General features: G+C 34.5%; 2 protein-coding genes across 15 annotated transcripts in view; one reads left to right on the top strand and one right to left on the bottom strand.

Annotated features, from left to right (window-relative positions):
- LOC143230988 (uncharacterized) overlaps positions 1-17,692 on the bottom strand; it is a 72,598-nt gene that overhangs the window by 14,520 nt on the left and 40,386 nt on the right. The window lies entirely within an intron of this gene.
- LOC143230986 (uncharacterized) overlaps positions 1-17,692 on the top strand; it is a 36,444-nt gene that overhangs the window by 4,900 nt on the left and 13,852 nt on the right. For 6 of the 13 annotated variants that reach the window (XR_013016731.1, XR_013016732.1, XR_013016730.1 and 3 more), the window contains 3 exons: positions 6,091-6,338; positions 8,936-9,030; positions 11,389-11,569. Coding sequence is in view for 5 of the 13 variants with exons in the window: in XM_076465380.1 (XP_076321495.1) it covers positions 6,227-6,338; positions 8,936-9,030; positions 11,389-11,569 (388 nt within the window). In the remaining 8 variants the exon portion in view is untranslated. The remainder of the gene's footprint in view (positions 1-6,090; positions 6,339-8,935; positions 9,031-11,388; positions 11,570-17,692) is intronic. The other 7 variants (XR_013016728.1, XR_013016735.1, XR_013016729.1 and 4 more) reach the window with 3 other exon arrangements.

The raw sequence follows: 17,692 nt of genomic DNA, 5'->3' as shown, positions 1-17,692 counted from the left end.
ATAAATAACTTGTAAAAAAGACTTGTACTGCTATCTTTTTATAGCTCACACCCAAGAGAAGTAATGACCTAAAAGTACAAGTAAGTAATTATCACGGTTAATTGTCAATTAAGTTTAACTTGAATTAGTAACAAATGAATAATTAGTAGAAGGATAATATGCAGTAGTTTTTTTTCATCTTATAAACTAGATATTACATTAGGATTATTAGTTTTCTAAAAAGAATTGTGCAGACAGAATAGTAATTCACAAATTCTCCTATCAATATGGGTCAAAGCCATGTCATTGTGCTTGTTGGCTTGCTTCCAAAAGTTAATTGAATGACTATTTTATGAATTTATGTTTATAAATTTGGTTTCTAATTGTAGATTATAATTCAACTTTTAGTAGTATATATTATTTAATTTCTTAATTTAAATGTGTTAGAAAAACATACTTAAATATCAATTCCCTTACATACATTCCAACAAACCCCAAGATCGACATCCTTTGGTTCCAGTTACAGGCATTTCCTTGGATACATCATCTTCTCCCACCCCAATATGCAAAACAATCATTCGTTTACATTCTCAGTCACTGGAATCCCCTCCAACAGCAAAGACCTATCCAGTCAACCCAGGGCAGGATCTATGAAGGTTGATAGACCTCCCTCGAATAAGGACGGTAAGGAATAAAGACATGGTTGTAAACAGAAGGGATCTCCACTCAATTTGCCTACATGTAAATAAAAATGGCCATCCTGATACAATGGAACTGTCAAGGTTTATGTTTTAATCTGGATTATATCAAAACACTGATTGCATCCTACCATCCTGTTTGTCTTTGTTGAAACATTTCTGAAACCTGCTGATACAGTCACCTTTCAGTGGTTTTCTTTATACAGAAACAACAGGCTGTGTGATGGACAAGTGCATGGAGGGGTGGCACTGTTGGTTGATCAACATGTGCTCACCCTGTCTTTGCCACTCGACACACCCTTGGAGGCTGTAGCCATCCATGTTTCCTTGGGTCACTGTTTGTTCTCTCTACCTGTCACCTGGAGAGACATATGATCAATCAGACCTTGATGCTCTCATTGAACAGTTGCCTTCTCCCTTTTTCATCCTTGGGGACTTTAATGGACATCATTCCCTCTGGAGAAGTGCTGATATTGATAGGAGAGGTTGCTCTGTAGAGCGTGTGCTCTCTAATCACAACCTTTCTCTTTTCAATACTGGTTCTTCTACTTCTTTCAATGCACCTAGTCAGTCCTTTACTGCTATTGATCTCTCAATTTGCTCTCCTTCATTATTTTCCCATTTTTCATGGAGGGTTGACAATAATCCATGAGGCAATGATCATTTTCCTGTAATCTTGAGAGAGACTGGCCGTGGTCGATGCCACCTAACCCGTGTGCCCTCATGGAAGCTGGATCAGACAAACTCGCCCTCTTTCATTGCTCTCACAGAACTTGATCCTGCCATTCTCTGTAAGCCATCAATAGATGACTGTGTGGCAGCAGTAACTGACTGTATTATACAAGCAGCTGTTCAATGTATTCCTGAAACCTTGACATGTTTTCTGCAATATCCTCATCCATGGTGGAATCCTGCCTGCCACATGGCATGGAAAGCCTAAAGACAGGCCTGGGATACTTTTTGTAAATATCCTACACTCTTGAACCTAATCACTTTCCAGCAGGCTTGTGCACATGCTTGGTGGGTACGAGGTCAAAGCCAGAAAGAATCTTGGATTAAGTTCTCAACCAGCATATCTGCTACCACCAGTTCCAAAGTCATATGTGACAAGATTTGAAAGGTCAGGGGGCAATATTATTCTTTCCCCCTCTCAATCTTGCTCTCTGATGGCCAAGAAGTAGCTAATACCCAGAGCCTCTCCAATACTCTAGGTGAAAGCTTTTGCCTGGTATCTAGCACTTCTGCTCCTTCTTCCACCTTCTTTGCCATCAAGACTCGGGCAGAGCAATCACCTGTTTCCTTTCAAGCTGATTGTCTCTATGACTGTAATCGTCTCTTTACACTGGTGGAACTCAAACTGGCCCTTCATTGGTCTGGCAGTACATCGGTTGGACCTGATGATATATGCTATAACATGCTGTACCATCTATCTCCTGCTTTTCTTGCTATTCTGATTGTTTTTAACTGGATTTGGTAGGAGATTGTTTTTCCTGATGCCTGGCTATTGCTCTACCTTTCTCTAAGCCTGGGAAGGATCCCAGGATTTTTTCAAACTACCGTCCAATAGCTTTGATGAGCTGTCTCTGTAAGACCTTAGAGAGGATGGTTAATGCTCATCTTGTTTGGTTCCTCGAATAAAACAACCTCCTCTCGCTCACCCAGGGTGAGTTCTGACAACAGCGCTCAACCGTGGACCACATGATGTGACTTGAAATGTCAATCAGAGAAGCCTTTCTCAAATGACAACATTTTGTGTCAGTATTCTTTGACATTGAGAAGGCTTATGATACAACATTTTTTGAGACCTCCATATATTTGGGTTATGTGGCCATTTGCCCATTTTTATTAAACATTTTTTAACAGACAGGAGATTTCAAGTTTGTGGGGTTTAACACTTCCCTGTTCTTTTCTACAGAAACTTGGAGTCCCTCAGAGCTGTGTTTTGAGTGTCACACTTTTCAGTATAAAAATTAATGCCATCACTGAACAACTCCCTCTTACTGTAGCAAACAGGCTCTTTGTCAACAACTTTCACATCTCATGTCAATTGTCGAACATGATGTTATTGAGTGGCAGCAAACGGCTTTAACTTCTCTCTCTCTAAAACTGTTTGCATGCACTTTTGCCACCAATGGGATATTCACCCTGATCCTGAACTCCTTATGGGTGAATTTGTGCTGCCTGTGGTCCCTGTAACAAAGTATCTTGGGGCATATCTTTGACTGTAAGCTGACCTTTATATTGCACATCAATCAGCTACAGGTCAAATGTACAAGAGCAATGAACATTCTTCGTGTCCTCTCTTCCACCACTTGGGGAGGGGATCCACTTTCTATGCTAGATATATCGTGCTCTTATTCGATCAAAACTTGACTATGGATCATTGGTCTATAGCCCTGCCAGACCATTGGCCTTAATGATGCTGGACCCTATTCATCATCAAGGACTTCAGCTCTGCACTGGGGCTTTCTGCACTTCTCTAGTTCAGAGCTTATACAGAGAGTCTTATGAACCTTCTTTGCATCTCTGCTGTTTGCAACCGTCTTTACTACATGCTTTGAGAGTTCATTCCTTACCAAAGCATCCTACCTGGGGTTGTGTTTTTCTTCCTCAGTGAGCCATACTTTTTCAGAACAGACAATCTGCCATTGATTCTTTTGCCCTTTTTATCCAGGTGCAGTTTGATGAACTGGGTCTGTCCTTGGATAACATTGCTGTATCCACTGGTCAGCTCATCCCACCATGGCTTCTTACAGTTTCCAAGTGTTACCTATCTTTAAGTTATCTGAGAAAAGTAGACACTTCCAATTGGAAATACTGTCTGCTATTTGCTGAACAAATTTCAAACCATTCTTCCATTCCTATTTATACAAATGGTTAGAAATCAAGCGATTGTGTGGGCTCTGCCATGGTTTGTTGTGGTTCGGTGGTTGCGTGCAGAATCCCTTCTACTGCTTCTGTGTTCACTGTTGAACTGTATGCCATTTCTCTTGCCCTGGATTGCATAGAAGCTAAGCAGTACTCAAACTGCACTATTTATACTGACTCGCTTAGTTCTCTACTGGCCCTGGAATCACTTCACGTTGGCTCACACCCTGTTCTCGCCGATATTCAAAACTGACTGTCCCATTTTTCTTTAACATCTCCTCCTATCCAGTTTTTCTGGATACCTGGCCACATTGGTATTTGAGGGAACAAGCTCACCGACATCACAGCTCAGTCTATCTGCTCTGGCACTATCACTACTGTGCCTGTCCCATACATAGATTATGGTCCTGTATTCAAGGCTCGGCTCTGTGCCAGCTGGTAGTCGACTTGGAGTGAGCAACGTGAAAACAAGCTTTTCCACATAAAACCCTAAATTGAACTTTGGCTGTCTTGATTCCATAAGGATCGGAAAGGGGAAGTTGTTCTAACTAGACTACACATTGGTCATAGTTTTTCACTCATTGTTTTCTTTTATCTGGAACTGATGCACCAGTGTAACACTCAGTTTTTGTAACACTCAGATCACAATAAGCCACATTTCACTTTCTTGCCATTGTTATGACTCAACGATGGCACCATTTTAAACATATTCTGTTCCAAGGTTTGTCCATAATGTTAGACAGTGTTATTGGTGATGGCGACACTGTCCACCTTGGTAATGTTTTTAGGTTTTTAAAGGCCATTAATCTTTTAGTGCCATTTAAGTTTTTTAATTTATACATTACACGTTTTTAATGTGGCTCCCTTTTAAAAATTACGGCTCATCTAGTTCGATTTGAAGTTAGAAACCTGCCATAACATTAAATAACTCCAAACCAGGACTGGAAACGCCAACTTCAGGTGACTAACACTGCTGTTTGAACTACCTGTTAGTCATACTGGCAAGTTGTTATTATAATTTTGCTACACTTCAGGTGACTGATGATGGTTTTTGTACTTCCCTGTTAGTCTTCCTGGCGAGTTATGATAATTACAGTTATGCTACAGAAAGTCCTTTACAACTTGAATTACTGTAGTTTTTATCTTAATGCTGTAGACTAGATGTAAACAGGTTTTATGCTATTTATGTTTTTAAACTTTGTTTTACCTTAATTTTTGGTTGTTTGGAGTAGATACCCTAGCTGCTTTGTGCCATAAAATACTAAATCAACCAACCAACCAACCAACATAGTAATACTCACCAGTAACTTGCAAAACTCTGCAAACATATGTGCACATTATCAAAAGTCATAGTATAATTACTGTCATGGTTACTTTCGTGGTTATGAGCTGGGTGATTTCTATCCCACTTGTAATGGAAGGGTTAATTGAATTCTTGGATGTAACTCAGAACAGAGAAAACATTTACTACATCAATAATATAATCTTAGTTCCATGTAAAACCTTTTCCACTTTGGTTCTCTGGCACATAAAGATAATTTGATTATTGCTTAGTTATTAACTTTATTTGTTGGTTGTCGTTTACATTACCACCTTCTAATTGGTCCTAAGGAGGGATCTCTTCCTCAGTTCCAACTATGACCAACTATTTTTATCTATATTCTCTAGACCTTGACAGATATGTAATTTGTATTCATTAATACAAGATTCTTCTAAAATTTCAAGACAGATGAACAACTTGTAACAGTTTTAATGAAGTAAAACTTTTCATTCGGCATAAAACTTGTCATACTTTTTTACAGCTTAGAAATATGTTGTTTCTGATTTTTGTCCTTGTATGTATATTGCAAGCATCAACAAATCCTGGGAACCAGGTTGTCATGGTGATTAAATTTTGTCTTGGCACCTGATATTTTTTCCTGTTTTATTCATGTACATGGACGTGCTAAGTAGTACATGAATCTATAACAGTTCTGAATTGTAGGAAGTCCAAAACTGTTTTTGCACTGAATCCAAAATTGAATTTTGTTTCTAGGATTTTAGTGGTTGACTCAGCACTTTGTTCTTTCAGGAATGAAGTGCTGCAGTTGCACGACATGTTACTAATTTTGTGCCTTTTTTTTTTCTTCTTTCTCTCAATTCAACCAATCAGTGCATGTGTTGAGACTCAGACATAACCCAGGACAGTTAGTTCAGGCAACACTTATTATGTGGTTGTTGATATCATGGTTGTTTACATGCACTGATTGCTGTGTAAGTAAATAAATATAACCCAACCCCAGTTTCCTGTTACAAACAGTTGTGAAGTTAGGTGTGCTGAAGACTTTTGCTTATCAGTGTACAGTGCTTTATGATAAATATATTATATCAGAAACAACCTATTTGGCCTGTTGATATTGTAGTTATTATTTTATTTTAGTTTCATTATTTGCAAGAATTCACCTAAATTACAGTTGTTTATTGTACTGTTTTAATTATTGAGTAGATGTTGAATTTTAGTATGTTATATAACAAAGTTTGATAATGAACTCTTTACGTTTTTTAGTGTAAAACTGCATGTCTTGTAGCATCACCACACAACCAACTCAAAGTATATTCCATAACTTTTCCATATCGGTCTAGACCCGAAAATATTTGTAGAAGCTGGATATACTATAAACCTGGGTAACACGGATAAAATCATGGAAATATTGAAGATGAAAGTTGAACTCTTATCTGATGAGGAACAGAATGCTTTATTGGATGTCAGGTTTCTGAAAAATGAAGGAGAGGGAATAAAAACATCACCTTCTAGTAAGTACACAGTTTTTATAATGGAGATCATTCTTGTTATTATAGTGACTGTTGCTTTTTTTAATTATTACAACTTTTAGATCATTGACTGGAAATGTTTTGTTTGCTACAGAACAAAGCCATAAGATGTGCAGCAGTACCATAAGAATGCTTAATGTTTAACATTGTAGCAAACTGACATTCATTGACACATCCCACAAACTTGATGAAAACAAATTTATTTGGCTGCTATGATGAAAAAAATATCTTCTAATTATAGAAAAATGCTTTAGTTTCAGATCCTTAGCTTCTCCAGTATCAAAATCACCTTGTAAATTTAGCAAATGATTACACTCTGTGTAAATATGGTTGAAGTCCGTGTCAGTTATTGCTTATGTAATGTTAATAAATCTAAATTCAAACTATTGTTTACATCAGTTCCTTATGTCAAATAAAGAATTATGTTTATCAAACCTTAATTTTAACATAGTACTTGATATATTGTAACTCAAATAGTTAATCCTCACTCATTAATACATGGATTTCTTTCTTTTTTTTTAACTTAGAAATTTAACTCTTGAAATAAATAACACATGCTCTACATGAGTGTTTCTTGTTCAGGATAGTAAGTTATGAAATAAGCAAGAACATGCATTTTAGAAAATAATAGAAATATGTTATTCAGTACATATAGTGTTATTTTCTTTTAACATAATATGTTTAGAAAATGTGGATAAAATGGTATGAAAATATCTTAAGTTCATTACATAATGAAAGCAGACAGGATTATTTATGTGTCTGCCACAAAATGCCCATTGTACAGATTCTACTTAAGCTAAATTTGCACATGATATAATCCAGTTAACAGATTAAGGGATAGTATTATGACAACTATCTTTGTAAATGTTATGTATCTTGTCACGTGCACTTGGATTGTGTTTAATCAAGTGTGTCATATGTCGATATAATGTCGGATGTAAAAGAGTGTTATTTGATAACAGTAAAAAAACAAACCACAAGGTATTTAATATATATTGTATTGTAGATTTTTAGTCTTGAGATATGCTTGGTATTGAACAACATTTATAATCTCCAAGACATCACATACACTAATTATACTGGGTGATCCATTATATATGTATGTTAGCATCCATTACCTACAGTTGGCTGGACTGATTACCATAATTTTTTGTGTGTCAACTAGAAACTGTTGGACAATGTGTGGGTGCTATCTTTTAGGCTTTTTTCATATGAAGGGAAATGACATAGGCATTCGAAATGGGGCCTGTTACCCTTTTTTCTTTTTATAAATGTTTAGCTTTTAATTAAAGACACAAGTACTTAATCAGTTAAATAAATCAATCACTACCTTCCATAAAGCAGGGTTTGTGAGTAGTATCTAATGGGGTCATTAGGGATTTAATAACAAAAGAAAGAAGGAAAGGAAAAATTATATAACATTTTTTTTAATCTAAGTTTTACTTTCTTAATGGGTACTCTCAGCTGATCATAATAAACTTATGTTTTCATACATTGAATATAGTTTACAATCTCTAACACATCCATAGACTATGCACAAGGTATTTATTTTGCTTAAAATAGTAACGTTATGATTTGATAAAATAAAAACTTTGAATCTTCAATAAAAAATACAACTTTGATTTCAGGTCTTCAACTTGCACTACATTAAAATTGCTTATGATTTCACAAATGAATTAACCTATAAAAACACAAATATTAAAAACAAATTGAAAGTTGCACTCTCAGATGTTTAAATTTTTCTTATTTTATAGTTTCTTATAATGTCAAATATCCTTGTTTTAGAGTTTTTGCTAATGGCTTTATTTAGTCAAGATTCGAAAAATATTACTTCATTGCTGGTGTGACTAAGTGTTCCTTTGATTCAAGTATTATGGGCAATAAATGTATGCAGTTTTCATGATGAGATAAAGTTCATCATTTGTGTCCCTACGTTATTGGTTAGAACTAAAGTTGTTTATCAGATGTCACACAAGTTTGTGAAGTTTTTGTGTCTATAGACTAATCATTCTTAACATCATTATCCAGATATTCAGTACAATTTGATTTGTTGCACAGTGTTTTGAAAGAACTGTTTGAACAGTTCCATTGAATATTGATAAATATTTTACTTTTGTATTCATTTTGTGGTGTGTCATTGTAATTGTTTTTCCCTAAGTTTACCTTACTCAATGTTAAATATTATAAGAAAGGAAATAACCAAATGAGTTGTAAAATACATGAAGTAATTATAATAATAACAATAGTAATGATTTTTCAAAAAGTTAGTTATTGATGGATGATCATGCAAATTTATGATTGATCATTTCATAAATTAATGCACTGATCCATTATTCGTTACTAGTAAACATTCTCTAATTATTTTGAACTTTAAACAAAGAATAATAAATGGAAATTTTAATTATAAATGGTTAGTTTCTTGTACAAAATTCATTTAAGCCTTAACTAGTTTCGAAGAAATATATTATCAGATGACTGTAAAACTAGTGTTAGCTACTTAACAGCAGATAGTGAATATTTTTTATACATTATATCTTGTTACATACACTAGTATCTATAATTTGCATCTCTTGAAACAGGAAGTACTAATTTCTTGGAAGGGCATTCTATTTTGGGGTTTGGTAAAGTGAAGATGGAGGAAGAAGAGAACTGTGAAGTAAGAGAAATGGTTGAGGTACTTTTAAGTTTGAAATTTTTACCACATCTGTTGACATATAAATTGTTATATAGTTTTGAGGTAATGTTTAGATGGTATTGTTATAATGTTGTTTATCCTTGTTTAAGTGAAATTTAATCACTGCAGACAATGTTTCTGCTGATGACTTATAGTTGTACACAGAAAAATTAGAGTAATATTCTTCATATTATATCACTAGCATTGGCAGTCCATGGTGTTAAAATGATAAATATTGTTTGGAGTTGTTATTAATTTTATAATGTAATTGGTTTCATCGCAGTGACTTGTATCTGTTACATTTTATTTGTTGTTTTTGTGAGGGAGTATAAAAAATAATGATAAACATACAGATAATTTTATCTGATGAAGAATATGAGTTGAACCTATTAACTTCCATTTCATAATTAGCTTTATAGTAAATATAGCTGAAAATGTGTCAGTGTGAACTGTTATTCTTTTCAGTACCAGCAACCAGTAAATGAGAACTGGGTTAACTTATTAATTTGTTATTTTATCTAATGGTGTTTTAAATATGGTAATTTTGTACAATTAATTCCAAAAGCCAACATTTTCTGAAGTCCATGTGCTCATTTTTCTCTTAGTGGAAAGTAGGCTTTCAAATGAATAACCCAACTCGCCAATGTATATAAAAATACAGTATTTTTCCCATGTTGCTTGAACTCAGGGGTGTAGATCCTGGTGGGGATGGGGGTATACACCCCTCCTTCATTTTAGGTGGGGGGTAGGGGGGATCCTACAGTTTGGTCTGTTGAATTGTTTTATTGCATCACAGGCCTACAAATTCTGTGTTTGTTCTTGTGATTCTCGTGTTCTTACTAATCGAATTACATAATTAGGTCTAGATGTAGGCTTTTTCAGTAGCTGAAATGTACATCTTTAATTTTGGCATGCTTCTAAGCTTTTCAATCTAAGTGATAGTTCATAAGTATCAGTCAGTAGGCCTAAGCATACATCCAAGTATCGTGGCAAGAAGATTACTCTGTGACTGCATGTTTACAGCTTTCAGGTTCACGTAATCAGAGATTACCAATTTGCAAATTGAACAGTTTACATAAGTGGTTGCAAAAATCATCCCCCCCATCGGGTGTAAAAAATCTACGCCCCTGCTTGAACTAACATAATACTCAGTTGAGAAAGTTTTGAAAATAAGTTAAATGTACAGGAGATTTGTCTATGGAATTGAAGTCAAATTGAATAGTTGGTACTGCTAACAATAGACATTGGCAGTAAATAATAGGAAACATTTTGTCATCTTGTAATTGCTCATTTTAATTAAAAATATGTTAAACAGAAATGCTAAATGAAAAGCTTTTATATTTCCTTTGAAAGTTTGATTATTTGACAAAATTAAGTGTATCCTTGTAAAACAGAGAAGAAAAAATCATTCTCTTTGTGAACACAAACATCAGACACGTGTTAGCTAAAGATTTCATATCGGATCGTAACAGGAATCTCTGGAAGGTGGTTAAAGTGCCAGTTTCCAGGTAGTCAAGGTGAAAACTGAAGAAATGAAATTTTTAGTCTTGGAAAGGTGAATGTATGAATTACATGCAATACATTTGTATCTGTAAATGCTTCTACAATATTTAATTTTGTTTCAACTAAAACATTGGCAATCCACATAACTGTTACAATATTTATGCCTTGAATGAAAATACAAGTACCATATATGATAAGATTTTTTGTTTTGCACACTACTGTTTTATCACTGTTATTCTTCCTTAAATGACATTTCAAGTTTTAAAATTGTGTTTATAACTGTGTAGGTAAGTAAAACATATCTAGGAAAATTGAAACCAAAATGTGCTTTTGTCCAGTTTAATTCAGATATATTTCTACATACAGTGTACATTAATTTTATTGGACTAATTTTTTTTAATATACATAAATTATTAAGAGAGATTTCATTATCTGAGATAAGTGCAGAATTGTCCACCAGGTCCTGCTTTGCCCCTCTCTCCAAGATTTGCAAGATAATTATAGTTTTCTTCAGTGATAAAAAAAAAAAAAAAAGAATTGCAGCATAAAAAGTATTGTGTGCTGACACAATTTTGCTTTCACTCTGGTATTTTCAGAAATTATACTGATTAGTTACTTTAATAAGGTAGTTGCTTTTATTATTCATAGCATGGCTGTATTCTTATGAATGTTCAATAACCTTTAGTATTATGAGTGTTTTTCAAATAACTCTGTTGCACGATATTAGCTCTTAAACTGCAGAAGTTTAGTAAATGCTAATAATGCTGAAATACCACCTTATCTTTACTGTGTTACATTTAGTGCCAGTACTAGCTGATTTTTAGTGATCTTCTAAATACATTATTTGTATTTCAGAACCCATTTGTCAGAATGACAGCTGAGTTGCCTGTTGGTTTAAAACATGATGGGGTTATTTCTGAGTTCAGTGAGAGTGTTGATGGTGAGAAATATCTCGACAGTTTAAAAGATGAGGTTATTAGTGTGAAAGAAGAAAAAGAGCTGGAACAACTTGACTTTAGGTTAGAAAGCTCATCTGGTAAGTACAAATTCCTTTATTCATTAACAATAACTCCCCAGTAACACAGTGGTTTGTCTGCAGTGCAAGAATCCAGGTCTTGATAGCTATAGTTGGTCTGCAGTGCAAGAATCCAGGTCTTGATAGCTATAGTTGGTCTGCAGTGCAAGAATCCAGGTCTTGATAGCCATAGTTGGTCTGCAGTGCAAGAATCCAGGTCTTGATAGCCATAGTTGGCAGAGCACAGATAGCCCAGTGTGAGGTCTTTGTGCAGTGCAAGAATCCAGGTCTTGATAATTACAAATAACTAATCATGAACATTGCATAGCAGAAGCCCAGTGTGAGGTTTTTTACAAATAACTAATCATTAACATTGTAGAATTAAATCATTGTAATATAAATTCAGAAAGCATCAACTGCATGACTTAGAATAACCTACACTGTACATCAGATTTATAGCTGATGGATTCCTGTATGTGGTGAGGGGACCTCCCAGGGTAGGTTCTGTTCTTTCAGTTTACCTCCTCTGGGATCTAAACATCCATCCACGTGTTTGCTGTGCATGTGATCCGTGAAGGGGAGGAGAGGATCCTGGTGATTGAGGGGTCCAACCCTAACACACCACTTTGGACATGAATTCCTGTAGACAGGCGGCCTTTGGGTGGCCCCCCTTGGGTCACTCGGCTGGTCCACTTGGGCTAGAATCAACCAAGTACCAGTGTTGGAAGTGTCTGCTCTGGCAGTGGCACTATCACCACTGTGTCTATTCCATACATGGTCCTGTATTCAAGGTTTGGATCTGTGCCATCTGGCAGTCCACTTGGAGTGAGTAATGTGACAACAAACCTTTCAAATAAAACCTTATATTGGGCTTTGGCTGTCTAGCTTCTTTAAAATTTGGAAGGAGGAAGTTGTTCTAACTAGACTATGCATTGGTCACAGTTTTTTAACTCATCATTTTCTTTTATCTGGTAATGTTGCACCAGTGTGTAGTTTGTGTAACACTTAAATCACTGTAAGCCACATTTCACTTTCTTGCCATCGTAACATCTCTCAACAACGGCACTATTTTAAACATGTTCTGTCCCAGGGTTTATCCGTAACATTGGACAGTGTTATTGGTGATGGTGACACTGTCTACCTTGATAAAGTTTTTAGTTTTTTAATGGCCATTAATCTTTTTAATCTCATTTAAGTGTTGGATATTTATTCATTACACCTTTTTAATTGTGGTTCCCTTTTCATAATCTCAATCTCTCTAGTTCAATTTGAAATTGGAAAATGGCCAGAACGTTAAATAACTTGACACCAGGACTGGAAAGGCCAACTTCAAGTGACTAATGCTGCTGTTTGAACTGTCCGTTTGAACTACCAATTAGTTGTCCTGTTGAGTTATTACAATTTTGCTGCATGTCTTTTCACACTTTTATTACTTTACCTTTTGGTACTGGCCATAATGACACATAACCCGGAAACAGGACTGGAAAGACCAACTTCAGGTGACTGACGGTGGTTCTTGTACTTACCTGTTAGTCTTCCTGGTGGGTTATGATCATTACCATTTTGCTAGAAAAAGTCCTTTACAACTTCTCTTACTCTGCTTTCTCTCTTAACATTGTAGACTAGGTGACAACATTGGTTTTATGCTTTTTCTGTTTTTCAATGATGTTTTACCTTCATTTCCTTTTATATATTTTACTACATTTCATTTATTTTTATTTTTTTACTGGACATTTGGTGCAGATAGCCTAGCTGCTTTGTGCCATAAAACACTAAATTAGTCAATCAATCAAACCCATATAATGATACTAATCTAATATTGAGCTTGTAACAGTTTTCATACGATGTTGTATATACAATATATTTTCGTGTGCTGCAGTTTAGGAAGGAAATCTTAAATTAATCCTATATTGCACATGATGCCTGTCATATTAAATGAAGAATAGTTCGAAAATTTATCTTAATAAAATCGAAGACAAGCTGAGAATATAAATATTGGTCTCAACTGAAAACAATCAATTAGTTGAATACAATTTGTTAGTGAAATTAACAATTAATCAAATAATTCCACAGGTCCCTCAGATATAGTTATCACCTAGTGTTCAGTGATGCTAGCAACAGTAGAGACCTTTAATATCTGTATAGTTGTTTATTGAGTAAATTTTGAATTGTACATTCTAATCATTTCAACTTCACTCTGCAGAACTGTGAATTTTGTCTTTTTTTTACTATATTTTACTGGGTAATTGTTTATAATTTTTCAGGAAAAAAGGGAAAGGTGTTTTTAAGCTCTTAGCCCAGTGTAGTTTCCTCTTTATCTAATAATGTATGTATTTCAAACGTTTTAGCACTTTACCAAAATACTTTAAATACAACCTCCAACTGACAGAAATGACATGACAATGAAACAAGTTATCTTCCCATTTCATTTTACGATCCATATTTATATTTGTAGAATTAAAATGAATATCAAACAGGCACTTACTTCTGAATATGAGAACTGTTCCTGTTGTTTTCATGCTGTCAACAAACACATGATTAAAGTCCTTAATATCCTTGACATATAACAAAGTGTGTGTCTGTTTACATATGTTTTTTTCCACTTTCCTTCCTTCCATATAGTTTTCGTACCTGTATTAGATATATATAAAATATAAAAGATCTGCTTTCCCATGACTCCAGGTGTGTTGGGCTGTATGGTAATACCTGTGTCTAAATGTTATCTAAGCAAGGAGGGAACAAGAGGTTGATTTTATGGGCTAGGAATTCTACATGGCTGGAAGAATTACAACCAGAAGGAAACAAAGTAAAAATTTGAAAATTTATTGAAATTCTTTGACATTCTGGTCTATAGAATATCCTTTAAAGAGCTATGACTGGGATGCCACAGACATTACCAAATGGCATGTTTGGGTGAGATGTAATCTGAAGTTCACTTTTAAGATATGCTTGAATGTCCAAGTAAATAAGAAAGATTTTTTAAAGCAGTTAGAACAAGATAAAAAGATCATGATTCATTGTAAGTTACAAACCAGTTTTCTTATCTGCTTTTAGATATGTAGAACTTACAAATTAACAATGAATGGATAGGGCAGAACTTGAAAAGAAAGAATTGGGACCAATCAGGGCAGGTGAGAAACAGTGGTTACTTTCTGCTACAGCCCAAGTTTTAAGTTGGAAAACGTGATCTAAAGTGTAATACTTTTTTGAGAAATAAAGATAATTAGTGTCAAGAACAGGAATCAGAACATAATCTGCATGACACTGGTAATAAAAGAAAGTGTAGTTGAGCAGCAGTTTTCTAAGGGTTGAAACTATGGATCAAATGGCTTAGAAGATGTCTTTGAATAATAAAGTGAAAGGGGATTAATAACTTTCTTAGCATCTCAAACTAAAACCAGTTGTGGAAGAAACTGTCAAGTCAGAGTAATGAAACAGATACATAAGGAAAAAAAAGTAATGTGTTAAGAAGTTGGAGATAAACAAGACAAAACATGTCTAATGCACAAACTTCAGGATATAGTTCATGACTAATGAACAGATGAAGAAAAGCATCTGAAAAAAATGTGCTTAGTATTCAATACACCCTTGAAAAAAAATAGCTTCTTAGAAATACGTATACAGCAAAAAATACTTTGGAAAAGTATGGTTGAGCAAGCCAAAGTTGACAAATGAGGAAAACCTTGCACTTTGAGTAACTGATCATAATATGGAACCAAGGAAGAATGCAGAGTGGAGGGTGTGCATATATGAAGAGGATCTTCTGAAACTGACTTTGGGCATCCACTGTTACAAATCTGGATCTGGAAACTAACTTTTGTGAAAGAAGGTTGGTAGTTGATGTGAATAAGATATATATTACACTATGTAAAAATTTTTTACTTTTCTTGTTACTGTGCAGAAAGTTTTGTTTCTCAATTGCTTATGCCTAAAGTAAATGGAAAAGACTCATTTTTCTCTTCAAACTTTGCTTTTGTGACCTTGGAGTATATAATGAAAACATTTTGGGAAACTATATTTGGTGGCTGATATGTGAAAGTGGTTTACATTACAGTCACAAATCTCGAAAAACTATTCACTTCTAAAAATTTTTATATAACTTTAGTATAAATACATGTAAATCTTGATTCATATGTTGTTTTATTCAGACCTTATATAAATGAAAATGTGCAAATTTGCCCGTTTGTACATAGAAAATAGGTTAATTTCTGAATTTCATTATCAAAGCCACAAAAGCAAAGTTTGAAGGGAATTATGGCTATTTTCTGTACTTTTACAACATAAGCAATTAAGAAATAACACATACTATTCTGGAACAAAATTTGTGCTACATGGTGTTATACTTGAACCCAAAAATTCATGTACTGAATAACCAAAAGAGTGGATGGTCCACTCTGTGGGAAGATTGTAATGATATCAAGAAAGTTTGCCAAAATGTTCACACCAGGAATAAGAGAGGCTTAAAGGAGAACTACTTGAGAATGAATTGAAAGAAGTGTAAAAATGTGAACAAAACAAAGGCTGTTAGATAGAATATTGACCTGAACGTTGGTGTAAGAGACCACAGTTAAGTTGTGTGTGTGATGTGAACAAACACAGAATGATGGTAGAGAAGGAGCAGAAACCTGAGAGGAACACATTGAACAGTCCAGAATTCCAATAAGTTGATGTGACTTGTTGCTTCTTAAGAGATCCAAGAACCAGAACAAGATTGATTTATCAACACAGTTCACCAGTTTTCAAGAAAAGCTTATGTGAAAAGTTAGAGGAAGAAAAGATGATCCTACTGTCTTTATAAAGATTCTGTAGTTAGACACCACTGAACAACAAGGTTCTATTGAATGGTCACTTGTGAGCACACTCTAAGGGAATGATTTTATGAAGGGGGCTGCCTTCCCAAAACAAAACAAATGTCTCTTGGTGTAGTTGTAAAAGTACAGTAGTTTTGTAATGCTGTAAGAAATTTCTTCAACTGTGTTGATCCAAAGTCCTAGATTTACTAAATACTGTGTTGATATCAAATGAGATTTGGCATTGTGAATGATCCATCCAAGAGATTTAGTCAGTTGGGTAGTCTGGTAAATGTGTAAATGACACTGTCTCATAATAAGTCAATCGTCCATGTGAAAGTGGAGATTAATGTTGATCAATTGAAGATCTTCAAACTATTTTAAATGTATGGGGCCAAACCAAATTGAAGAACACTGAACTGCCCTTGATGGCAAAAATGAAGAAAATGATGAGATGATGAAAGACATGAGACAGGAAGATAAAGCATTCTTTATCTTTCCATCTTTATCATCTCTTGACATCATGAAAGAAACCTCCATAATATTCTTGTGTTTTTAAATTTGAAATGACTTTTATCCTGTGAAAGATTGAGCTGAAACAGGTCTTAAATCTCCACTTTTCTTTCAAACTACAAAGAAACATGGAAAGCAATGTAGTAAATGATTTCTACAGCTCCTTTTGGATTCTATTGATCCAGTAGTTGTAATAAATAGAATAAGGAAAAGTACATATTGAGTGAAAGTGAGGACCAAATTGAAATATCTGTTGAATAGAGAGATCTCAAATGAAAAATAAATTATTAAGCTAAGTCAGCAAACAAATTTGGATTATGGTGGGAAAGCAGAGCTTGTATATGTCTTCTAGAAACAAGTACAATAAGTCACATGGGAGGAGGAAGAGTGGAGAACTATGGGTAAGTTGACACGTGCTATGTCATGTGTCAAGGGCATTCAAAATTTTAATTGCATGTTTGTTGATAATACAGGAGAAATTGTATTTGAAAGGTAAATCTTCCTTTTTTGAAATGTGTATTTTTAAGTTGGTCTGGTGCTTTTAGAGATTATTGAAGTAAAACAATATAAAATGTAATTAGGAAGTTACAAAACTTGTATGTAATGTTTTTGCTTAATTATTGTAATTGTTACCTCTATCCTGTGACAGTAGACCCAAAGGCTTATGTAAATTACCATTCTGGAAAGAAGTTACTTAAAATACAAAAACTGTCAGAAAAACATAACATTAGCAACGTGTTTGACCAAACATTTTTTGAGAGAAAACTTTAAAATAACATTACAATCTCAGTAGCAGATAAATTACTTTCTTGTCTAGCAGATGACAAATACTTCGGTAAAA

Source organism: Tachypleus tridentatus, chromosome 10 (genome assembly GCF_004210375.1).
Source record: "Tachypleus tridentatus isolate NWPU-2018 chromosome 10, ASM421037v1, whole genome shotgun sequence".
Taxonomy (NCBI): Eukaryota; Metazoa; Arthropoda; class Merostomata; order Xiphosura; family Limulidae; genus Tachypleus; species Tachypleus tridentatus.
The sequence above is the reverse complement of the archived record's forward strand: the minus strand, read 5'-3'. Positions and strand labels throughout refer to the sequence as shown.